This window comes from Toxorhynchites rutilus, chromosome 3 (genome assembly GCF_029784135.1).
Source record: "Toxorhynchites rutilus septentrionalis strain SRP chromosome 3, ASM2978413v1, whole genome shotgun sequence".
Lineage (NCBI taxonomy): Eukaryota > Metazoa > Arthropoda > Insecta > Diptera > Culicidae > Toxorhynchites > Toxorhynchites rutilus.
The window spans coordinates 248,695,454-248,721,895 of record NC_073746.1 but is presented as its reverse complement, the minus strand read 5'-3'; the positions used below and the strand labels follow the sequence as shown (position 1 = coordinate 248,721,895).

Genomic DNA, 26,442 nt, shown 5'->3' with positions numbered 1-26,442 from the left:
GGGGGGGGTCGGTGTCGGGGAAGGTTCTTATGATATTTCCAGACCCTTCCCCCTCTCTAAGGGGGGGCTGTCATACAAATGAAACACAAATTTCTTCATTATTCGAGAGTTAAACAAGCAAATGAAACCAAATTTGGCATGTGGAGGTTTAAGGGTGCAATAAATGTTTTTACGGCGGTTAGACACTCCACCCCCTCTTTAAGGGGGGGCTGCCATACAAATGAAACACAAATTTCTACATAACTCGAGAATTAATCAAGCAAACCAAATCAAATTTGGCATGTGAAGGTTTTAGGGTGTAATAAATGTTTCTATGGTGGTTAAACACTCCACCCCCTCTCTAAGGGGGGGGGGGGGGGGCTGCCATGCAAATGAAACACAAATTTCTGTATAACTCGGGAATTATTCAAGCAAATGAAACGAAATTTGGCATATGAAAGTTTTAGGGTGTACTAAATGTTTCTATGGTGGTTAGACACTCCACCCACCTTTCTAAAGGGGGGCTGCCATACAAATGAAACACAAATTTCTGCATTACTCGAGAATTATTCAAGCAAACAAAACCAAATTTGGCATGTGGAGGTTTTAGGATGCAATCAATGTTTCTATGGTGGCTCGACACTCCTCCTCCCTCTGTTAGAGTGGGCTGTCATACAAATGAAAAACAAATTTCTGCATAACTCGAAAACCAATCAAGCAAATGGAGCCAAATTTGGCATGTGAAGATTTTAGGGGGCACGAAACGTTTCTATGGTGAATAGACACTCCTCTCCCCTCTCTAAGGGGGAAGAGGGAAGGGGTCTGTCTTTCTTCTATCATATTTTCTGTGTCAAACATTTATTCTATGTAACGGAGAAACATGTTATTTGCAAGTGGTTGAAAAATCTTGAACGAGAATTGTGTCTGGAAATAATCTGATATTATAATGATGATGTTCACGCCCGACGCTCCGAGTGCCGAACAAAATTTTAGCAAACGAAACCACGCCCACCGAAAATGCGCAACAATGCAATCCGCTATAAAAGTGGCGAGCACGACATCTAGTATTCCACCGACCACCGAACAGTGTTTTGATAACCATCGTCCAGTATTATGACTGTTACCGAGCAGTTAAGTGCAGTATTCGGCAATCATCGTGCAGTTTTCTTTCCACCACCAAGCAGTAACCAGGTTTACATCAACCACTGCGCAATAAGCAGCAGCAGGAACAACAACAACAGCAGCAACAGCAGGAGAAGAATGCAGAAGCAGAAAGTACAGTCCTCTGACGGTGCAGCTATTCCATGTGTTAACGCAATGGTGTGATTCCTTCCAACACAGAGAATAAAAAATACAATTTGTTAACCAAGACACCATTCGTTCTTCCTTCCAACGCAAAAATCCAGAGTTTCACCGAAATTATCACGAGCAGTTCATCTTTGAACTACTTCTAAGAGTTTAAGTTTTCTAGCGAGTGATAATTTGCAATTTATTTTGACGGGTTGCGCCTGCGCCTGAACAGATGAGTTCTGGTAGAAGTACTAGGATTTTTTTAGTAAAAGGTAAATTCAACGGGGTCGATTAGAAGATCAATCAAAGAACAGTTCTGCGATTGGACTCATGAACTGCGCTTAGTAAGAAAACTTGAATGTTTGAAGGTATTGATAACAAAAAACAAATTTTTGACGGGACGAAGTTTGCCGGGTCAGCTAGTACTACATATACTCTGCCATACGAGATGACGCGCAACATCACCGTGGAGTCGGTGGGGAGCCTGTAAACGAGAGGTTGATCGTTGCAAAATTCAGGACACGCAACCTTCCTATCGTCCAAAGCAACACGCCGAGTTCCAGAGAAAAGAGAACTACTACATCGTGGTTAAGATTCCCTAAAGGTGATATAAACTCTACATGGGCGACTTCAAGATTGACTCTGACAACACGGACTATGAGTTGTGTTATTAGACGCCTTTGAGTGATTCCCATCCGCCGTCAGCGGCGTCAACGTGTTAAAGCATGTATTTGCTTCTGTGTGTTCGTCGTTTCTAACACTTTCTTTGTCTAACTTAACTCCACTAACTCCATTTCCGGCATTTTAACGTTGTTTTCAATGAACCGGAAGTCATAATCTTCGATTCCAGAATAGCATCGGAATAGGATATTCGGTTCCCGCTGTTGAAGCCTTTTGATCCAATACCCACATTGAAGAAGTTTTCCAGGGTGTCGACTACCTGGGAAATCTTTGAAAATCAGGGAATATCAGGGAATTCAAACAGTGTCAGGGAAAATCAGGGAATATCAGGGAATTTCGTCACAAATCTGGAAAAAAATAAATTCCGTCAATTAGAATTTTGATTATCGCAGTAATTAGAAAGTTCACGATACCAAAATAAATTGTATTTGACTAGTTTGACTCTCTGTTGGTAGGTGTAGGTGCCTGTAGTTGAACTTAGTCCTTTAGAAGGGTAAACAGCGCTGGGAAATATACAGCCAATCTCAAAATTGAGTATACACCTCGTGCTGTTTGTTATTTTTGAATTTTTCTGGTTTAAAAAGTTAATATTAGGCTGTCAAAAAAGTCCTGCAGTATTTTTTTTGAATTTTCATTTGTTCATAAAATTAGTTACAATCATCTGTTTTAAGTCAAATATGCGCCGTTTTGTTCGATGACTTGTTCCCAACGAGATGCCAACTTCATAATACCCCTGTTATAGAAGCTCGCTTCCTTATTGGCAAAAAACTCGGATAGCCAATTTTCACAGGCCTCTTTTGTGGCTAACTTCTGACTACCTAGCTCGTTCGCCATGGACAAAAACAGGTGGTAGTTACTTGGTGCAAGGTCCGGACTATACGGCGGATGCAAAAGAACCTCCCATCCGAGCTCCCGGACCTTCTGGCGCGTCACCAAAGAAGTGTGTGGTCTGACGTTGTCCTGATGGAAGACAATGCGGCCTCTGTTTATCAAAGACGGGCTCTTCTTCATGAGAGCTACCTTCAAGCGGTCCAGTTGTTGGCAGTACAGGTCCGAATTGAGCGTTTGGCCATAGGGAAGCAGCTCATAATAGATTATTCCTTGACAATCCCACCAAACACACAGCAGAACCTTCCTGACCGTTAATGAGGGCTTGGCCACTGTCTGAGCCGCTTCAGAGGGCTTCGACCACGACCGTTTGCGCTTCACGTTGTCGTAAGTGACCCACTTTTCATCGCCAGTCACCATCCGCTTCAGAAAAGGGTCGATTTTGTTGCGATTCAGCAGCGATTCACATGCGTCGATACGGTCAAAGATGTTTTTTTTTTGCGTCAACGTGTGTGGCACCAATACATCGAGCTTCTTTGTGAATCCAAGCTTCTTCAAATGGTTAATAACAGTTTGATGACTTATCCCTAGCTCTTGGCCTATGCTACGGCTGCTACCATGCCGGTCTTTCTCGGCTAATTCAGCGATTTTGTCGCAATTTTCGACGACAGGCCTTCCGGAGCGTGGCGCATCTTCGACGACCTTTACACCAGAACAAAAACGTTGAAACCATCATTGTGCGATGGAAATGGAAACTGTATCGGGTCCATAAACTGCACAAATTTTATTGGCAGTTTGAGATGCATATTTGCCTTTGTCATAGTAGTACTGTAAAATATGTCGGATTTTCTCTTTATTTTGCTCCATATTTGCGACACTATAACTCACGAACGACTTAACCAAACAAAACACTGTCAAGGACTATATACAATAGTCCGCAAAAATACCTTTCCAACAAGCTATAGTATGACTCGATACAATGAATACAACTAGAACTACGCGCTTACAACGACACCTCGCGGAAATACCGCTGGACTTTTTTGACAGCCTAATAATTAAATGCAGGGGAAAAGGGGGGAATTTAGACCACCTAAGTAAATCGCCTAATATTTCCAAACCAATACGGTCTAAATAAAAAATGTCACATTGTATACTGAGCTACACTTGTATTCTCTCAATCAATAATGTTTAATCATTATATCAAGCTTCAAACTACCAAATATATCATGAAATAAAAGAGATGATTTTTGGACATTAAAATTTGATGCGGGGTGATTTGGACCGCCTGTGGGGTGAGTTGGTCCAGTGTGTGTTTCATCGAAAAAACATACTGATGTTTATGTAAAGTACTTTGGGATAATGTTACAATCAGTAACAGTATTTTGGGATCGATACCAGGTGTCTTGGCCAGATTCCAGACCAGAAAAATTGGATTGACACCATCTCGAATTCTGCATGAATCTTTTCACTGTTGTTCGAGCATTTTCAAACCCTTTCGATGCTTGGTCAAAGAAAATCTGATCTTGATAGCCTGCGTTGCTATTTCAAACTCCTCCTTCTTCCGACGTTGTCTGCCCATCCTCGTTTTGTAATTCCGTGACATCTGGAATCAATTAGATCAAACAAAAGCCTCAATCCTGTAAGACCAATTCACCAACACAACATGCAAAAATTAAAATGCAATTTATTTCATTTATTGTTATTAAACTTACAGTTTCGCTGCATCAAATTGTTCCTTTTTTGTAGGCGAACAGAACTTTACTGCAATACACGAAAAGTTTGTTTAATCAGCGGGAAAAACCTTAAAACCACGATTGGAAAACTCACATTTTTTAACAATCAAAGTGCTTGTTGTGTTCATGCTACCGTTTCCTTCCACCTGTCGAATTTTACCAAAGTTTTTTTACATTAGTTACATACGGTTCAATGAATTAAGTTCAACTTGTTAAAAAACCTCCCTGATGTGGCGAAACATCGCTTGTTGAATTTATTCAATCGGTTTCTGGAGCATAATATTGTTCCAGATGATTGGAGACAAGTGCGAATTATAGCTATTCAAAAACCCGGAAAACCCGCGTCCGACTTCAATTTGTACCGCCCAATAGCAATGCTGTCTTGTATACGGAAATTGTTGGAGAAAATGATCTTGTTTCGCCTTGATCGATGGGTTGAAACGAATGGCCTACTCTCAGATACACAATATGGGTTCCGCAGGGGCAAGGGGACGAATGATTGTCTTGCGTTGCTTTCTTCAGAAATTCAAATGGCTTACGCCGAAAAAAAACAAATAGCTTCAGTATTCTTGGACATAAAGGGGGCCTTTGATTCTGTTTCAATAGAGGTTTTGTCAGACAAATTACACTCTCGGAGTCTGCCGCCTCTGTTGAATAATATGTTATATAACTTGCTTTGTGAGAAACAGTTGAACTTTTCTCACGGGGATTCGACAGTAAATCGGGTCTCCTACATGGGCCTCCCCCAGGGCTCATGTTTAAGCCCCCTTTTGTACAACTCCTATGTAAGCGACATCGACAATTGTCTTACACAAAATTGCAGCCTAAGACAACTTGCAGATGACGGAGTGGTGTCTGTCGTAGGATCAAACGAATCCGACCTGCAAGGACCCTTACAAGATACTTTGAACAATTTTTCAACCTGGGCCATTGGGCTAGGGATCGAATTCTCCACGGAGAAAACAGAGATGGTGGTTTTTTCTAGGAAGCATAGACCAGCAAAACCAAAGCTTCAACTTTTGGGTAAACCGATCACTCATGCTATGTCATTCAAGTATCTTGGGGTCTGGTTCGACTCCAAATGTACTTGGGGGGCCCATATTAGGTATCTGAGTAAAAAATGCCAACAAAGAATAAACTTTCTCCGTACAATTACCGGCACCTGGTGGGGAGCCCATCCCGAAGATCTTATAATGTTGTATCGAACAACTATTCTCTCAGTGATGGAGTATGGCAGTTTCTGTTTTCAATCAGCTGCCAAAACACATCTCATTAAACTCGAGCGAATTCAGTATCTTTGTCTCCGTATTGCGTTGGGATGTATGCCCTCAACGCATACCATGAGTCTCGAGGTTTTGGCAGGCCTACTCCCACTAAAAGATCGCTTCAATTTATTATCTCTTCGGTTCCTCATCCGGTGTAAGGTTATGAACCCATTGGTGATCGGAAATTTTGAGCAGCTTATCGAGCAGGTTGATCCTTCTTCGTATACTCCCAACCGTGTTTGTTTTCCTGACTACATCAATTCCTCTGTACATTTTGATCTGTTCATGAAGGAGAAAATCTATGGAATTCCAGATTATCATCGATCGGGGATCGTTCCTACGATCTTCAATGCAAAGTATGGGCGTGTCAATTGTGATAATATGTACTTTACTGATGGGTCCTCTATGAATGAGTCCACAGGATTTGGAGTGTTCAACGAAATTTTTAGCACCTCCCACAGTCTTCAGAATCCTTGCTCTGTGTATATTGCTGAATTGGCAGGAATACATTGGGCGCTGGACAGCGTCGCCTCACGACCTGTTGAACACTATTACATTGTAACGGATAGTCTTAGCTCTGTCGAAGCTATCCGTTCAGTGATGCCGGAAAAGCACTCGCCGTACTTCCTTGAGAGAATACGAGAAAATTTGAGTGCTTTAACCAGACGCTGTTATGTCATTACCTTTGTCTGGGTCCCTTCTCATTGCTCAATTCCGGGTAATGAGAGGGCTGACTCATTAGCAAAGGTAGGTGCAATTGAAGGCGATATTTATCAGCGTCAAATCGCTTTCAATGAATTTTATTCTTTAGTCCGTAAAAATACCATCGCTAACTGGCAACGTAAGTGGAACGAAGATGAATTGGGTCGGTGGCTTCACTCGATTATCCCTAAGGTTAGCCTCAAACCATGGTTCAAAAGTCTGGACTTAAGTCGGGACTTTATTCGCACCTTCTCTCGACTCATGACCAATCACTGTTCGTTAGACGCGCTACTCTTTCGTTTTAATCTTGCCGATGGCAATATCTGTGCTTATGGCCAAGGTTACCACGACATCGAACACGTTGTTTGGTCGTGCGAGGAGTATCTTGTTGCCAGATCGAATTTAGAAAACTCTCTTCGGGCTAGAGAAAGGCAGCCCAATGTGCCGGTGAGAGATGTGTTGGCTCGGTTAGACCTTGATTACATGTCCCAAATATATGTCTTCCTAAAAGCTATCGATCTTCGTGTGTGATTGTCCTTATATCCTTATATTCTCCTTTTCCTTTTCCTTCGCGAGAAATCAAATCCCTTCTTACTAACAATAGAATAAGGTGAAATGTAAATACATGTTAGATATAAGATAGGCTTAAGAATTGAGTATGATGAATGTGAGTGCGAATGTGAGTGTGAACATTGTCAACATATCCTTATATCCCATCCTTTTCCTGAAACAAAATGTCACCCTTCTAAACTCGAGCAAGCCGCGAGTAATCGGTTCTCTACTTCATTAACATTAGAATTAATAAAAAATGTTTATGTATACTTGTAACTATACAGATAGGAGTTTGGCTCCTTTAAACTTATGTAACTGAGCCTGTAAAAATAAACGATTTAATAAAAAAAAATACGGTTCAATAATAAAAGCAAATGACATTATAAAAAATCCAAGTTGAGCCGTACTTTTTGAGATAAAGGGGTGGTCCAAATCACCCCGTATGTCCAACTCACCCCGTGTTACCCTAATAAATTAAAAAAAAAAAAAAAAATGGTCACATTTCTACTTCATATTTGAAATACAAAACAAAAAAATCTACAACTAAGACGTGGCAAAATTGAGTGTATAGTTCAAGTTTTTTTTAAAAGAAAATTGAAATCAGTTCAGAAATGTTAACAGATAACAAAAATCAATCCCCTAGTATTTGGTATGGTACCCCTTTGGCGTCCAGCACTTCCTGCAAGCATCGAGGCGAGATATCTGGTCACTGTAGACGGAAGTGTCTCCCAGATCTCCGCAATCGTCGTTTTGAGTTCCGCTTCGTTCCCTGGACTTTTATTCTTCAGATGGTTCTTGATTTCCCATTATATATACTCAAGTCCGGTGATTGCGGAGGTGTTCTGAGTTGATTGGGACATTATAGAGCAGGCATATCCGAACAATGAAGTCAGTTTGCTTCGGGTCATTATTCTGTTGTAATCATGAGGGAGTCCCAATTTCTGAACGGGAGACTACAGGTTATGTTTCATCAATTCAATTAAGATCAATTAAGCCATCTTGTTCAATGCCGAATCGATAAACTCCATGGTTCCAGATCCAGGAGACGCCAATGTACCATACTGACTGACTGCTGCTGCCGTGTTTTACTGTGGGAACCAAATGCTGAACCAGGAACATCAATCCTGGTTTCCTCCACATTTGTCTTCCACTAAATTCAAAGATATAGGTTTTTGGCTCATCCGTCCGGCTCCTTAGGTCTGTTTACATATGCCTTTGCAAACTGTAGTCGTTTTTTCATATTCACTTTTGAGATGAAATAATCTTCACGGCCAACACGACTTCTCAGATTGTTCCTGTATGCTGCTCTCCGGACAGTGTCTGCGCTGACAGGTCTTCCAATGATGCCGGCTACTTCGATACTCAATTTAGCAATGCTTGTTATAGGTTTCTTCCGCTTTTTCCACTTGTTTATGATTTTTTTTTTACTGTAGATTGTGTTCTTCCGACAGCAGCTGCTATTTCCCGCAATGTCTTTTCTCGACAAGCCTTAATTATTATCATTGTACGTGTAACAATATATATCTCTTTCCTCTAACTGCTCAAGCAGGGGTTTGGTATTGACATCACCCAACATCACCATCAAAAAACTACGCTTATTTGCAAAGATCTTACTTGAAAGGTTAATTTGTTTGGAGAAATTTAAGGTGTACACTCAATTTTGCGACGCTTGGAATAGAGATTGAGATTAGAGATTTTTTTGGAATAAATAATTAGCAAAACACTTTTCGTGAAGTTTTCTTCCGCGCATAGTTAATTAAATGTGTGTGTTATTAATATGGTTTTGAAGCTTATGATGCGTTGATGTATCCTGCGATGAAAGCCGTATTCTCTTTTTAGCTCGTCTTCAGTCATTCTTCGTTGTTTCCGATCAAAAATTTGCTGGAAAACTAGTCGAGCAGCGTTTGAATCGCTTCTGAAATTCACAGATTCCGGACTCAGCAGTGAAACAATATAGCAACAGAAGTCACAATGATCTGAAAAATGAACGATTGGACAATTTTCGGAAACCAATGTTTTCATGAAAACAAAATGTGTGAGGAAATGGTTGTGCTATGCGACAAGTTTATGATGCTATGTTTCACTTTGGAGGGATAGCACCAATAAAAACGGCAGGCTAGTTAATTCAACGAGTTCGAAGATCTCATACTCTTTATCTAGAAGAGAACGAAAGTCGGGAGAAAGAAGCTTTTGCGTGAAATGCATCAAAGTTAATTAAACGCCTACGAGAGGCACAAACGAAATCTCCCGAGGTGAAACTAAGAAAATTTCGGAAAACGCACAGAAGAAAGCTGGAAAGGAAAATCGTTTTGGTAGAATCGTGTTCGACATTTTCGTGAGATTGATCCGAATCAAAATGAAAATGACTGGTTTTGTCATTTTCATTGAAGAGACTTTTGATCTGTATTGATAAATTCAGTTTCTTATCTTTTACTACACCTCTCAGTCGTCGTTTAACTTAATTGAAAATCACAAACAATTTCTGTTAATGAATATTTTAAAAACTACAACTACAGAACGAGTAGAAAATTTGATTACTAGTTTAAATCTGGATTTTTTTTGATAAAATGCTGGAAAATCAGAGAATATCAGGGAAACTTTTTTCGGGTTTTGAATCGACACCCTGATTTTCCATTATTGCTGGTCATTCACATCCAGTATCAGCAAACCGGAAGTCAAAACAATATTATCCTCTTCTTGTTAATCATTTTCACCAATTATATAGGTAGCTAGCTGACCCGGCAAACTTCCTCCCGCACAAAATATATTTTCGTTTTCACATTCACGTTTTCTTACTAGGTGCACGTTGATGGGTCCAATCGCAGGACTGTTCATTGATTGATTTTCTAATCTACCCTTTAAAATTACCTTTAACTATAATATTTGTAGTACTTCTACCAAAACTGGTCATTAAAATATCAGATTGTTTTCAGACACAATTCTCGTTCAAAATTTTCAACCACTTGCAAATAACATGTTTCTCCGTTACATGGAATAAATGTATTATTTTTATGAGACCCCCCTCTATTCCAAAGGAGGGAGAGGTGTCATATCATCATAGAAACATTTCTCGTACCCAAAAACCCTCACATCATAAATTTGGTTCCATTTGCTTGATTAGTTTTCGACTTATGCAGAAGTTGATGTTTCATTTGTGTGGCAGTAGAGAGGGGATAGGTGTGTCGAATCATCATAGAAACATTTATTGCTCCCTAAAACCTCACATGCCAAATTTGGTTCTGTTTGCGTGATTGATTCTCGAATTATGTAGCCTCAAACGAATAATGTAGTGTCAAACCACCATAGAATCATTTATTGCCCCCTACAACCTCCATATACCGAGATTGGTTCCATTTGCTTGATTAGTTCTTGAATTATGCTGAGTATTATGCTTCATCTGTATGGTAGCCCCTTCTTCCTCTTAGAGAGAGGGGAGTAGTGTTGATTCACCATAGAAACCTCCACATGCCAAATTTGGTTCGATAAGCTTGATTAGCTCTCGAGTTATGCAGACATTGGTGTTTCATTTATATGGCAGCTTAGCCACTTAGAGCCCCTTAGAGAGGGAGAAGGAGTGTCGAACCACCATAGAATCGTCTATCGATCCCTAAAGCGTCTATATGCCAAGTTTGATTCTATTTTCTTGATTAGCACCACCTCCTCTTGGAGAGGGGGTGGAGTGTCTACTCACCATAGAAACGTTTCAGCCCCCTAAAACCTTCACATGCAAAATTTGGCTCCATTTGCTTGATTAGTTTTCGAATTATGCAGAAATTTGTGTTTCATTTTTATGGCTAGTAGAGAACCGAGTTGAGGGTCTGGCCATAGTTGGCCAGCTCATAGTGGATGATTCCCTTCCAATCCCACCAAACACACAGCAAAACCTTCCTGGCCGTCAATCCGGGCTTGGCGATGGTATGGGCCGGCTCACCGCGCTTCGACCACGACTTTTATCGCTTTAGGTTGTCGTACGTGATCCACTTTTCATCACCACTCACCATCTTCTCCAAAAATGGGTCGAGTTCGTTCCGTTTCAGCAGTGCATCGAAGGCGTTGATTCGGTCTAAAAGATTTTTTTGCGTCAACTCGTGTGGCACCCATACATCCAGCTTTTTTTGGAATCCAATCTTCTGCAAATGGTTCCAAACGGTTTTATGGTCTATACCCAGTTCCTGGCCAATCGAGCGACTGCTCACATGCCTGTCTACTTGGATGATTTCAACGATTTTATGGATTTCCACGACGATTGGTCTACCAGTACGAGGTGTATCTTCGACAGCCACTACATCAGAACGAAATCGATCAAACCAACGCTGTGCTGTGCGAATCGTTACAGTGTCGGGTCCATAAACTACACGAATTTTTTCGGCCGCCTTCGTTGCAGTTTTACCTCGCAGGTAGTGAAAACGTAAAATATGGCGAATTTCTTGCTTGGTGGACTCCATCTTTGACGCGCTATAACTTGAGACTGAAAAGGACAATCACAACACTGTCAAAACCACGCTTGTAGCACAGACGTCTTTAAATAGCCGTATAGTATGACCCGATGCGATAAGTACAACACAAGATATGTTTAAGTGTTGCCATATATTGACAATATACGACATTTCTTTTTCTCCAACCCAATATAAGTGCTTTGATCGGCGCCAAGGCGGAAGACCAGTTCTTGAGAAGCATGGGAGGTATTCTATCTGCACTCGATGATTTCTTGGTGTCAAGTTCCTCAAGACGTTTTTTTTTTCATACGATGGAATGTGAGCGAAGCAATTGAGACGACAAACAATTCGTTTACTCTAAGAAGGAAAATGTGTTTTCGCATCGGTGATGGTGTAGGTGTGCTTACAACAATTCCTTAACCACGAATTTCGAAGTCATAAATAAAATGTGTAAATTATCAAAAATTGCATTCATTATTCTCAGATAAAAATTGCGCAAAATACGAAACACTCTTCTATAAAAATTCATACACATGAAAAGTTTTAATTCAAAATGTCAAAGAACGTGGATGGTAATGGTAATGAATGAAATTCGAAAATATTGTCAGCACCAGGCCACTTTCTTCTTACCGAAGCGAGGGACCGATAAAACCGATGCCTGTTCATTTTGGTCCGTATCCTTCTTCCTCTCATTCACAGTCAAATCTTCCAGGTCGACAAAGGGAAAAATACTGCTGAATGTTGAGCTGCGATACGAGTTCTGAGTAGATGGTCGACTCTCAGCGGTTCTCGGCAAATCCTGATTGACAAGTAGATCACGAACCTGGTTGGCAGAATTGACTACGCTAGAATCGGTTGACTTAGCGCTCATCAATTCTTTCAGCTGCTCATTCGCACTTTCTATCGCTTTGATGTGTGTTTCGCGTATATCGATCAGATCTTGCTGACGCTGGGTACAGTCGATCAATTTGGTCTCGAAATCCAAGATGCGATCCTCCAGCAAACAACGAAGTTGGTGTTCCCTCACCAGTGCTTCTTGGTTCCACTTGTCTTCCCACTTTGAAAGATTGTGCTTTGCTTCAGACTCATACATGTTTTCTATTGTCATTTGCTGCTCAACTTCCAGATTGTACTGCAGTTGGAATTTCTTACGGAGATAATCGATACTCTCGTTAGACTCCGGGTTATCGATGGCGATTCTTTGCAGTAGTTGAAGATCATGCTTGAGGTCATTGCGAACAGCCTCCGATCGATCACGCAGCAGCATTTTTATACGTCTTAGGTTATGCAGAGCCACAACGCGATCGCGACGCCTCTCGTTATACACTCGCAACTGCTCCAACTCTTTTTCGAACTCATCTTTTTTTGTCCGCAGACGCATCTCGTAGAATTTCAACTCGTTCACTTCCTGCTCGCGCGTTTTCAGTTCCTTCATGTTAGTCTCCTGGTAGCTTCTCAGTTCTTTTATTTGCTGCTCCCTTAGTTTATTTTTCTCCAACAGTAGCTCCTCGTGACGCCGTGCTTCCTCGTGTAGGCGAATCTCGCGTTCTTGGTTTTCTTTGCGCTCGTTTTCACTTTGCATCTGCAAATCAACCTGTCGATCGAGCCAATTCAGCTTCGCCATTGCCTGGTTTGGATTCTTCGAATCCAATATGATCCCATCGCGATCGTACCCCATTCGCCACTTGGTGTAGAGACGGGCCTCGAGGTCTATTCGCCGTTTGGCCTCTTCGGTGTCGTTCAAGCGTGCCCGGACGCCTTCAAGAAGTTCCGTTGGGATGGGTTTCGGTTTTGGGTGTGATTTTTCTGAAAGTGGTTAATGGGATTTTTAGTTTTTGTTTAATTTCGTTAGTTTGAATAGTTGTCAACATCGAATTCCAATGAACGTTGGACACATACCCTTTATTTCACGCTGAAAATCATCTTTCTCCTGTTGCAGCCTAGCTCTAGTTTGCTCGCGACGTTCGTTTTGTTCGGCTTCTTTGCGCTCAGCTTCTTCGCGCTTCCGCTGAGCCTCTTCAGCTTGTCGATTGAATTGGGGAGAGTTCCATGATTCCAGGCGGGATGTGACACGACCCCAGTGATCGTAATAACGCTCTACGGCTGCCGATTTCTGAAACTTAATCTGCTCTGCTTCCCTGCGCTTGGTCAGCGCAGCTTGTAGTTTGGCACTTCTCATCGGCTGTAATAAGAACGGAACAAATGAAAATGATCAGTATTACATCTATATAGATACAGTAGGGTGCCAATGAAAATGGTCATCTCGAGTTTCAAAAAGTTACCCCATAAAAAATGTTCACCACCTCAAAAAAACACCCTATGCAAAATATCAGCTCAATCGAACTTAAGGGAGAGTGGCGCAAAGCGGTCAAAGTTTGAGTTTTTTGAAAATATAAAAATCACTCAAGGAGGGAGTAAAGGAAATCGGGGTTTTCGGAATTTTTTTTGATGCCATTTTTTGAATGTCTTAAAATTGCATGAAACGTCGAGATCTAGTGTCATCTCGAAAAAATTGTTTTCTCAAAAAACGGCACTCTGGGAATTAGTTTTTTTTAAATAGTTATCTCGATTTTTCATTCGAAACTTGCTACGAAATGTCGATTTGCACGATAATAGACCCTATGCAAAATATTAGCTCATGCGGACTTCATTTACTGGTGTCAAAAACGTTAAAATTTGAGTTTTTTTTTTTTTGAAAAACGAAATATCACCGAAAATCAAGGTTTAAAAAAATTTTTTTGATGCTAAATGTCTTAAAAATGCATCACTTCAATATTTCTATGCTACTATACTGGGTCTAAGGAACTAGAATCCAATTTATTTGCTAGTGTGGTATTTTTTCAAAGACAACTAGCTAAAGTGCGTTAATTTGGTATGTCAATTCTCTCAATGGGTACAATAGTTCAAAAGTTATGAATTTTTGAAAAAGGTCATTTTTGGGATAAAAATTATTTTAGAACCATCGGTTAAAATTGAAAAGTCTTAATTTAAAAACAAAAGAGAACACACCTCTGAGTGGTATTTTTGAGGTATTTTATGTAAAAACTCCTCAGCTTTCTAGGAAAAATATAATAAAATATAGCACCCTTGGTTCCGAGACTAGGAAACCATAAAAAACAAATTCAATCAATATTAACGGGTACAAAATTTAAATTTTCCACAAAAGGAATATTTTTCCTAAAAAGGTTATTGGCTTTAATTTGATATATCGCTCATTAGAATCAGTCCAGTAGTTCAAAAGTTATGAATTTTTTAAAAAAGTCAGTTTAGGAAAAAAGTGATTTTTCGGACCACTCCTGGTGGTACAATAAACTCTTACAAAAATTGTATTTGAAGATAACTTTATATTATTAAGTGTACCGGTAAGATTCTTCGGTTTTACAACAGATGGCGTAACTTAATTGTAGTTCCAGTGAATCAAATTTCCAGACATTCGTTGGAAAGCTACTGTCATTGCGTGTCTTCTTCAGTATATGTCAAAAAGTTGAAGCGTAAACAACATAGTTTTTTGCCACTTCGAATATGTCGAATGTCGTACTAACGAGAATGTTTTTGCTGGGAGTATTACTTCATTACTTCAGTATGAAGAAATAAGATGCGGAAAGTTATCGTCTCTTATTTATTTTATTGGTGGAAGTTTATGGTGACCATGCTCCAATTGAGTGAACGTGTCAGACGTGGTTTCCACGGTTCATAAGTGGTAATTTTGAATTGGAAAACGAAGAATGTTCCGGACCGCCGAAAAAGTTTGAAAATGAAGAATTGGAGGCTTTACTCGATCAAGATCCATTACAAACGCAACATGAACTGACAATGCTCGGCCGCATGTCGCGAAACCGGTTAAAACATACTTGAAAACGCTGAAATGGGAGGTCGTATCCCACCCGCCGTATTCTCCAGACATTGCTCCATCCGCTTACTACCTTTTTCGATCGATGCAACATGGCATGGTTCTCCAATTTTGATAGTGTTAAAAATTGGATCGGTTCGGGGAAATCCGACAAACCGGCCGATTATTTCAGGAAAGGGTTCCGTGAATTGTCAGAAAGATGGGGGAAAGTCGTGACTAGCGGTGGGTAATACTTTGAATAATAAATTTGTAACCTTTTTTGCAGAATAAAGCAATAATTTCTGAAAAAAACGAAGAAACTTACCGGTACTCCTATTATAATGATAAGTATTAATGGAAAACTAATTTCGTATCCAGATGTCGACACCGTACCGTTGTTATCACAAATATATTTCATTTCGTTTTCACCGTGAAGTGTGTTCGGGAATAAGACCAATATATTCTGAAAGTAACGCACATAAACTGAGAGCGATCGATTTGTTTTATTTGTTAGTAGAGGATTATTCATCCCGACAGGTTGAAGAGAACACCACAGATTGTTAGTATTGCAATATCAACTGCAATACTACATACAAATATTGTTTTCTTTGTTACATTTTTCGATTCAGAACTTCCAAGGTTTTGCAAAAATGGAAAATGAACATCAAATTCTTTCAGGTACACGGGCCGTATCTCTGGAGGAGGGTTTCTAGGAGCGATTCTCTTTTTAGTTGAAATGTGGGAATTTTCGGAATACTCTTATATGGGGTGACTCGGAAAGTTCGTGCCACCACCGATGACAATAAAATCGAGACATGAATCAAGAATAATAATCAAACAACCAGTCAATAGATTCCAATAATTACAGCTAGCAGATGGGTAAATAGAGGGGAGGGATTCGTTCAGTATTAGTGAATATGATAAGCGTCGGGTTACACCAGAATAACGTTAGACCTCATGTCTATTTGACAACCCGGAAAAACAAATTTTGAAGTTTGGTTGTGAGGTGCTGTTCCATCGGGCTCACCAGATATAGCACCTTCAGATTATCACTTTTCAGACCACAGCCAAATTCTCTAAGCGAAAGAACTGCGACTTTTTAAATAGTATAAAAGCACAATGCATTTTTCGACGAGATATTGCGAAACAAATTAGTATAAATTATGCTTTGAGGTTCTTTTTCAACATCGGCTCGAGCTTTCCGGCCAACTCAATATTTCCCGAAAAGTTGTACAGAAAGAACAAAGGTAGATGAATCTATTACAATCACTAAGCTTCTGCCAGGTTAATGTTTTGACAAGGTTCCTTGTAACCACAAGACACTATCCAGCCCTGTTTTGTGTTCTGTAAATACTAAACTTATATTAGGCTGTCAAAAAAGTCCTGCGGTATTTTTTTGAATTTTCATTTGTTCATAAAATTAGTTACAATCATCTGTTTTAAATCAAATATGCGCCGTTTTGTTCGATGACTTGTTCCCAACGAGATGCCAACTTCATAATACCCCTGTTATAGAAGCTCGCTTCCTTATTGGCAAAAAACTCGGATAGCCAATTTTCACAGGCCTCTTTTGTGGCTAACTTCTGACTACCTAGCTCGTTCGCCATGGACAAAAACAGGTGGTAGTCACTTGGTGCAAGGTCCGGACTATACGGCGGATGCAAAAGAACCTCCCATCCGAGCTCCCGGAGCTTCTGGCGCGTCACCAAAGAAGTGTGTGGCCTGGCGTTGTCCTGATGGGAGACAATGCGGCCTCTGTTTATCAAAGATGGCCTATTCTTCATGAGTGCTACCTTCAAACGGTCCAGTTGTTGGCAGTTCAGCCATTAGCGTTTGGCCATGAGCGTTTGGCCATAGGGAAGCAGCTCATAATAGATTATTCCTTGACAATCCCACCAAACACACAGCAGAGTCTTCCTGGCCGTTAATGAGGGCTTGGCCACCGTCTGAGCCGCTTCAGCGGGCTTCGACCACGACCGTTTGCGCTTCACGTTGTCGTAAGTGACCCACTTTTCATCGCCAGTCACCATCCGCTTCAGAAACGGGTCGATTTTGTTGCGATTCACATGCGTCGATATGGTCAAAGATGTTTTTTGCGTCAACGTGTGTGGCACCAATACATCGAGCTTGTTTGTGAATCCAAGCTTCTTCAAATGGTTAATAACGGTTTGATGACTTATCCCCAGCTCTTGGCCGATGCTACGGCTGCTACTATGCCGGTCTTTCTCGGCTAATTCAGCGATTTTGTCGCAATTTTCGACGACAGGCCTTCCGGAGCGTGGCGCATCTTCGACGACCTCGACACCAGTGTATCCCGAAAAATTTACTTGCTAACATTAAAACTCACTGCGATATTTGCAAAATTACAGATGACTAGCTGACCCGGCAAACTTCGTCCCACCCAAAGTTTGTTTTTTGTTATCAATACAGTAGAACCTCGATTATCCGCGAGCGGCTGATCCGCGAAAGTGAGTTCCCTAGTAAATCTATAAACCTTCCCGAAATTTGTCAGTGAGTGGTAAAGTTTTGCTTTTTTGTTTTGGTTATGGCTTTCGCATTATCTGATCATTGATGTACATGACCTTAGAGATTGATAGTTCAATAATTTCTGTATTGATGAAACATAGTTTTCATGCTAAAATATATATTTTTCGGGTTTGTACCTCATTTTTAGGTTCATATTGCATTATCCGCGATTTTCGTTATACGCGATGGTCTAGCCCGACAATTTCGGATAATCGGGGTTCTACTGTACCTTCAAACATTCACGTTTTTTTACTATGAGCAAGTGCATGAGTCCAATCGCAGAGCTGTTTATTGATTTATCTTCTAATCGACCCCACTGTATTTACCTTTTACTATAAAATTCCTAGTATTTCTAACAAAACTCATCATTTTAATATCAGATTATTTTCAGACACAATTTTCGTTCAAGATTTTTCAACCACTGGTAAATAACATGTTTCTCCGTTACATGGAATAAATGTTTAAATATGTGAAATATTTTTATGGGACCCCCTCTCCATTCCAGAGGAGGGAGGGCTGTCATACCATCATAGAAACAATTCTCATACCCAAAAACCCTCACATCTCTAATTGCGTTGCACGCATGGTTTTTTTTAAGTAACAATCGAAAGCGGGATCGCTATCAGTTGAGTTGGCAGAATAGCCTTAACATTGAAACTACGCTATACAGCAAAGTTGATAGGGTTGCGGGTTCGTTATATTCTTGGGAAGATTTTGTTCAGAGTTGAATAAATTAGTGCTCATTTAGAGAATATATTTGTAATATAATATGATATTTATAATATGACTGATAGTTGTAAAAGAATTCGAATGATAAAGCAGATGAAGTAAAAACCCTAGAAGAAGGATACGTTATCGGTGAGAAGTCGAAACTACAATCTGAAAACTATATTACATATTATATTACATCTATATTATACTAACCAAAATACACTCCGGAGATTTCGTATGTGAAAAGGTTACCATAATTCTCGTGCCAGCAAGCAACCAAGCAAAACACTGAAGCAAAATCTGCTAGCCAAAAGACGCGTTCGAAAGTTGTACAACAAGGCTTTGACGAAGTAGGAAGGATGCATGCTGATGGATGACGAAACGTACGTGAAAATGAATTTTGGACTGCTCCTAGGCCTGAAATTCTATGAGACCACTATCAGAGGAGATTCACTACAATAGATCAAACTAATGGTCGAAGTGGTACAATGCTCCTACAGAAGGATCAGAGGAGATGTCCCGAGCAAATTTAAGTTCGTTTCCGCTGGTAGTTTTGCCAGGAAGTTCTTGATTTGGCAAGGGATTTGCATTTGATGACAGAAAACCAAGGTTCTCGTTAAAAACAAGACAATGGATTCGGAATTGTATAGGGAAGCGTGCCTGCAGAAACGTCTACTTCCGTTTATAAAGATCCGATGAAGTTTTGGCCAGATTTGGCAAGCTGCCACTACAGTAGCGAGGTGCTGCAGTGGTACCGTAATAATGGGGTGGATTATTTTAATAAAGACCTCAATCCTCACAATTGCCCCCAATATTGTGAGGATTGAGAATTGCCCAAATATTGGGCAATTGTCAAGCGGAAATTGAAGAAGGGTGACAAAGTGACTAGGGATATTACAGACATAAAGAGATCGTGGAATAAAATTGCCACTGACACTCCAAACTTTGATGGAGGGTATCCGAAGAAAAAGTACGAAAATTCATCAAAACTCTAATGAAATAATTTTTGTCTGAAAAGAAACAATATATTATCTGCATTATGATATGAACAGATTTTTTGTTCCTTTAACCAATCTATTCAATAATTGGTTTTTTGATTCCGGATTCTAAATGAGTAGTGGTCATACTATTCGTGCGTCGATAATCACTAGACAGGGTACCAAAAGCATAAAATTTTTCACTCGGATTGTATGTCATCATACGGAATGCCATTCCACATTTTTCTCTCCATGGAACCCCCTACGCCATCATTTAGCTGAATGAACGTTGCCTACGTTATCTGTTTCTCGAAGCTGCCGTATTTTTCCAATGTGGACAACACGCGGATGTGAATCAACAATCCACTCAATAAATCAACATTAGTTTATGGTGACAAAATAGTACTTAATTTGTACCAGTGTTTACAAACATGCGCGATTCGGCAAAACAAAAAGATTTGAGTGTTTCATTGTGGCTATTGAGTTGAGTTCGATAATAAACAAATGATAACGAAAAATCACACTTTTCACGACCATTGGTGATTAAGCATAATTGCATTCGTGACGTTGTTAAGAGTTATTCTTAGGCCAAATTGAACCCAAAATAGGTCGAATAAACCAATTTTGAAATACTCCCAGACAAATGATTTTATGTCCATATTATGATTACAACATTCAACAACACGGCTCAATTACCAAAGCGCACGATGCTTTCAGGTGCAATATGATTTATTTCCTTTATCTACTCTAACGTGTCGCGATAAAAGTCTCTTATGTTCTAGGTCATTCCCATCGATTCTCTTTTTTTGGGGGATTCCCAAATTTGCCAAATTTGTAACATCTCGATTGTAAGGTAAATCAATCATAATGGGTTTGCAAAATGACAAAGGAGCAGTTCTCGCCCAAAATACATAAATTCCTCCACTAGGAAAAGATTACAAAAACACATTGATCTATTTCAAATGTGATACTGATCGTGTTGCACAGGGGTAGGTACAACATCCAAATTTGATATCGAATTAACAGGTGTGTTCGATGGTTGAACCACAATTAAAACAATACAAACACACTGTTCCAGAATAAACCGAATTGGATTGAAAATTTGTGTAGGGTAAATGATGTGGGTTTGTCTAATGTTTACGCAACTAGTAAATGCAAATCGATTTTTCTTCATGAAAATCACATATAATCAAGGTGAGTATGGGTTTGTTGAAAAGCCTCAAGTCTCTTGTTGCTAATAATACCATAAGGCGTTCACATTATTCTAATTTTTATGTTTTTTAATGATTTTATGAACAACACTCAACACAGAGAAACCTTATTTCTGCACGCGCGAACATATATCAGGTGGACAAACCAACATCAGTGCATCGGACAAACCATGATCAGAATTGAGGTCATCGAGATGCATTAATTACATGATTTAGATATATAAATTTGATACAAATGGTATGCAAGCATGATGTTTATAATATTTGTTAGTGTTATAATCCAGAAAAGGTCAGAGGGGCGTGTTGACCCTAATAGAAGGTGGACTTTATAAACCTTTAAAACATGTATTAATAAAGACAATTTTATCTATATGTTTGGAAACATTTGAATACCTGATTTGACACAGGTGCGCTGAACTAGAGCATTCAGAAAAATGGACAAAGCAAGACAAAAATTTCGACTGGACAAACCAACATCAACATCAATTACCCTAATCAAAACAATTGACATCTCTTCGAGCTGTTGTTTCGTGTAAATTTTAGCCTAACATGGGCTAACAATCCAGCTTTAGGTGGACGTTACTCACGGACGACGAAGCGTCATGAGTTCATCGTTAGAACCTTACTGTACAACTTTCGAGCGCGTATTTTGGCTAGATTAGGTCCTGATTCAGTGTACGATTTGGTCCGATTCAAGGATCGATAAGCTCCAAAGCTAGTAGCAGACAAGGGTCACAAGGGTGCTAGTTTCCTCGATTTTTGATGTTCATTATTTATGTTTATTATTGAAAATACTCCGGAGATGATGGATTCTGTCTTTTTATGACAGAAGATTTTTTGGCGGTTTCAGTGTTATCAAACATCAAGTGCAATAGAACCGAAGTATAAGCCACGGGTATGAAACGCAAGAGCTCCTTCTGCAATCCTAATTTTGTGAGCGGGCGAATTTCTGCACCACATTGTTCAGCATGGATTTGGAAGCGGATGCCAATCGAATATTCTTCCAATGTTTCGGAGTTTAGATATGCTTTTCCTAATCAGATCTACCTGTAATGTTTCATTGTTTATTTCAAACTTCTGTTTCAACAAAATGGCTAAATCTGTATACCGCTATTAACCAACGACCTGAATCATGAATCACATATGCAGCGTTGGCCTCATAATCTTTGAATTCTTTTGTGAAAAAGGGGTACTTCGTCGATAAAGTAACGTTTGAAAAAAAATAATTTGGAATATCGAGACAAAACACAAAAACATCACCGTGACCAGTGAAACAAAATCTCTAAATGAAATTAGTTGAAAATCTCGTGGAAGGCCCAACTGCTACTCTTTATATGCTCACAAAACTTTGGTCTGCGAAGAAAAAGGTTTTACTCAAAAACACAATACACTGAAAATAATTCTGATTCTGCAGCAAAATTGAGTCTCTCATGGAAATTAGAACAAAGACTAGATTGTGAAAAAAGGACAAGTCCTGCTGAATCAGGACAGATGGTAACTCAAATAATGCTCGTTGAAGTAGGTTTAGTAAGTGTTCCAGAAGGGTTTGAAGCAAAATTCCGAAAGACAAAAGGTCGAAATACAAAAGATCAAAAGACAAAAAGTTGAAAAAAATAGAGTCGAAGAGGTTCAATAGCACCAAAAGGTTGCAAATAAAAAGCCTTCTGTATTTTTAACCATCAGCCGTATTTCTGTATTTGCTTTAGAATAGTGCGTTTTAACATCTACTGTTCGGAATTCGAATCATGCGTCGAAACATGATTCATATTACAAACAGTAGCATTGAAGGCTCATTTTAATGAAATTTTACCAGATTTTGTACCAGAATCATCAAACGAATGAGTAATTTGAGGCTTGAGTAATATTTGTTCGGAACAAGTTCCTCAGTTTTGCCACATACTCTTCTTCCAGTAAAGATGCTTCAAGTCTATATAAACAAAAATGTAAGGCCAAATGTGTTGCTAAGCGCGAAACCCGAAGAAACCCGAAGAAGGAATCGTCCGATTCTAGCCATCTTTATTTTCATGTATTCGTCTCTGCGCGTAGTTCAATGTTATGTTAGAATCGGAAAATTTTCGGAAAACTCTGAAGGAAGGTCGGAAAATTCGAAAAATTTATTTCCCATTATTATATTATTATTTAAAATTACATCATGATAGGCGTTGTCGGTCCATTCGATGTTTGCGCTATTGAAATTGATCTTTGATTGAAAGTGGAAATGGATTTTCAGATGAAATAACGCTCCTCTATATCTTCTATCTATCTATATAAATAAAAATGTAAGGCCAAATGTGTTGCTAAGCGCGAAACCCGAAGAAGGAATCGTCCGATTTGAGCCATCTTTATTTTGATGTATTCGTCTCTGCCCGTAGTTCAATGTTATGGAGAGAAAAATCGGAAAATTTTCGGTAAACTCTGAAGGAATGACCGAAAAGTCGGAAAATTGATTTCCCATATGTTTTAAAATTACATCATGATAAGCGTTGTCGGTCCATTCGATGTTTGCGATATTGAAATTGATCTTTGTTTGAAAGTGGAAATGGATTTTCAGGTGAAATAACGCACTCCTATATCTTCTATCTTCTATATCTATACAAATAAAAATGTAAGGCCAATTGTGTTGCTAAGCGCAAAACCCGAAGAAGGAATGGTCCGATTTGAGTCGTCTTTATTTTGTTGTATTTGTCTTGCCCATAGATCAATATAGCGGATAGAAAAATCAGAAACTTTTCGGAAAACTCTGAAGGAAGTTCAGAAAATTCGGTAAATTCAATATCCATATTTTCGAAAATTACATCATGATAAGCGTTGTTAGTCCATTCGATGTTTGCGCTAACGAAATTGGTATTTGTTTGAAGGTGGAAATGGATTTTCAGGCGGAATAACGCATCTATATAAATGAAAAAGGAAGGTCAAATGTGTAGCTATTCGCAAAATCCGAAGAAGGAAATGTCCCTTTTGAGCCGTCTTCGTTTTATTGTATTTGTTGTATTCTGCCCATAGAACAATGTTATAATGAGAAAAAGTTTAGAAAATTGAATTTAGAATTCATATCAAAGCATTAGTTTTGGGCGGGACGAAGTTCGCCGGGTCAGCTAGTTTCAAATAAAAATGTAATTTGTCAGCCATTCCATGCCAAACCGATGTAGTGATTCTCAGATTTCCATGAAAGTAGTTTTGTAGTTTTGTTCTTTTCCGCAAAATATTAGACCCGTATGTTTTTATTTTGTTTTATTAGGGTGTACATTTCCATTTGGTCCGAAAAATCAGCCATTTTCTCCAAAAATGACTGTTTTCAAAAAATCATGATTTTTGAAATCAATGGCAATGAGCTAGTATTCTAAAAAAAAAGGATTTGGTTTTCGTAATTATGGATCGTATTTGTTTTTTAATAGTTTTAATTGTCTCGGTACCAAGGGCACTATAATTTGTTATATTTTTTCTTGAAAGTTGAGCCTTTCATACATAACATATCCAAAAATCAGAGAGGCGTTTTCGAGGTTAACCGAAAAATCATTTTCCCCTTTTTCCACTCTAAAAATTCATAACTTTTAAACTACTGGACCGATTAAGATGAACGACATATCAAATTTAAGCAAATGAATCAGTTTTTCTTTTTTTATATTTTTTCTTCAAAGCTACATAGCATATCCAAAAATCAGATAGGTTTTTTTTTGTTTTTGAGTTATGATTTTTCAAAGTTAACTTGTTTTTAGTCTTCGTTCAATATTCCAATGCGACCAGAATCCATTTTTTCCCATGTATAATATTTTTTCAAAGAAGACTAGCTAATTGGTTTCAATTTGTTATATCGATTATCCGATTCGGTCCAGTAGTTCAAAAGTTATGAATTTATAAAAAGCCATTTTTGGAAATAGATGAAAAAATGATTTTTCAGACCATCGGTCAACTTGGAAAAATCATAACTCAAAAACGAAAAAAACACCTCTCTGATTGTTGGGTATGTTATGTAAAAAAGACTCACCCTTCAAGATATAAAAAATATAGTGCTCTTGGTCCCGAAGCCATGAAAACTATAAAAGAACAAATACAATAAATAATTACGAAAACCAAGTCTAATTTTTTTTGGAAGTGTAGTATCTTTTCAAAGAAGACTAGTTGAAAAAAAGTCATTTTTGAAGAAAATGAGAAAAATGTTTTTTCGGACTACCCTAAAATAGAAGAAGGCACTCTAAAGAAAAAAATAAAAAAATATGATTCTAATATTTTGTGAAAAAAAACAAAACTACCATATTCCATGAAAATCTGATAACTACTATATCGGTTTGGCATGGAATGGCTGTTGTATCAGTAGGTTGATAATATCAGTAAATCCGTAAATTATTCAACTCCGTTGATCCGTTCTCGAGTTAAATCACGATATACAGACATTATTTATATAGGTGAGCAAAATTCTCTAAATAAAATAACATTTGATTTTTTTATGTTTTTCATACTTCTCGATTGATTTTTTTTGTCCATCATTTAGCTCGTTGTGTGTATAGAACTACTTCGTGATTTGTTGTAACCGATCTCCCCGAGCTGACACTCAGAGTGATGATCGTAATTCGATGAAACACCAACAACACTATATCACGGAAAAACTACAACGAACAGCTTACTCTTTCGCCATTGCCAATTTGTCAATGGCCTTTCACTGGCGTCTAGCGGCATGACTAGATTCACAAGGGAATCCCCGTTCGGGATTCATTTAATCTGTTGCTTATTTGTCTCCATAAATTACGCGTCTCTTTTTTGTGCATATTACGACGTCTGAACCACTTTGAAATGTGATATAATTACCTTATTTTCTTCTCAAGGAAAGCAAATGCTTGTGCAGCGTGATGAATTCCATGGTGAAGGAAAGATGGGTTTCCAATTTACGATGTGTAAAATAAAACCCTGACCGATTTCGGTGCTGTAGAAGATTCTGATTTTTCTTGAGATTCCATTGATTTTGTTTTGAAACATTTTCATATATGATTTGAACACATTAGGACTTTTAGTTTTTAAATTTTGCATGCATTTTTCCAGATTAGAAATGACGACTGATTTTTCTAATATAGCGTCTTTTCAAAAAAAACAACTTGAATTCATGCAATCTGATTACAATATAGTGTTCGACAAAGTTGTTGGAAAGTAAATAAACTTTTTCAAAACGTCAATATTTAAAAAACAGCCCGTTAGGTATTTTGGATACATTTTTCCTAAAATACTGATCAATTTTACAATGTCGGACTCACGGATATGATGATATTAATTACAGAAAATTGTATAATTTTCTTCCTTGCAAAGTCGTTACATATTAAGAAAAGTAATGTCAAATATTAAATACATATGTAACTTTACATGAAAAAAATCTATAACACGTGTTATCCTTAGACTAATCATTCTCGAGATATAAACAATTTTATATACTGAAAATTATGTTTGTGAAACTTTATACAACTTTGTATCGTACTCTTTTATTTTATTTTCTGTTATTCCACGCAACTGCAACTGCATGTGAATTCTATTTTTCGAAATGATTTTCCAAAATGATTATGATTTCGCAAAGTATTGAAATTTCATTAAATTAAAGATAATCATATCTTCATTATGGTGAGTCCAATGCGGCACTATCTTACGTCAAATTTTGTAACATTGAAACAGTATTCCAATGAAAATATTTCTGGAATATAAAAGTCTTTAACCCCACTCTGAAAGAACGAAAAATAACGGA

At 38.6% G+C, this 26,442-nt stretch overlaps 1 protein-coding gene across 6 annotated transcripts in view; it reads right to left on the bottom strand.

Moving 5' to 3' along the window:
* Positions 1-3,947: 3,947 nt before the first annotated feature.
* LOC129774740 (trichohyalin) overlaps positions 3,948-26,442 on the bottom strand; it is an 80,566-nt gene continuing 58,071 nt past the window's right edge. For 2 of the 6 annotated variants that reach the window (XM_055778665.1, XM_055778664.1), the window contains 3 exons: positions 13,366-13,648; positions 12,097-13,272; positions 8,715-9,006 (listed from right to left, as the gene is read on the bottom strand). In XM_055778665.1, coding sequence (XP_055634640.1) covers positions 8,783-9,006; positions 12,097-13,272; positions 13,366-13,645 — 1,680 coding nt within the window. In that variant the 5' untranslated portion in view covers positions 13,646-13,648 and the 3' untranslated portion in view covers positions 8,715-8,782. Of the gene's footprint in view, positions 4,416-4,490; positions 4,540-4,605; positions 4,658-8,714; positions 9,007-11,921; positions 13,273-13,365; positions 13,649-15,620; positions 15,747-26,442 lie in introns of those variants that run through there. The other 4 variants (XR_008742763.1, XR_008742762.1, XM_055778666.1 and 1 more) reach the window with 4 other exon arrangements.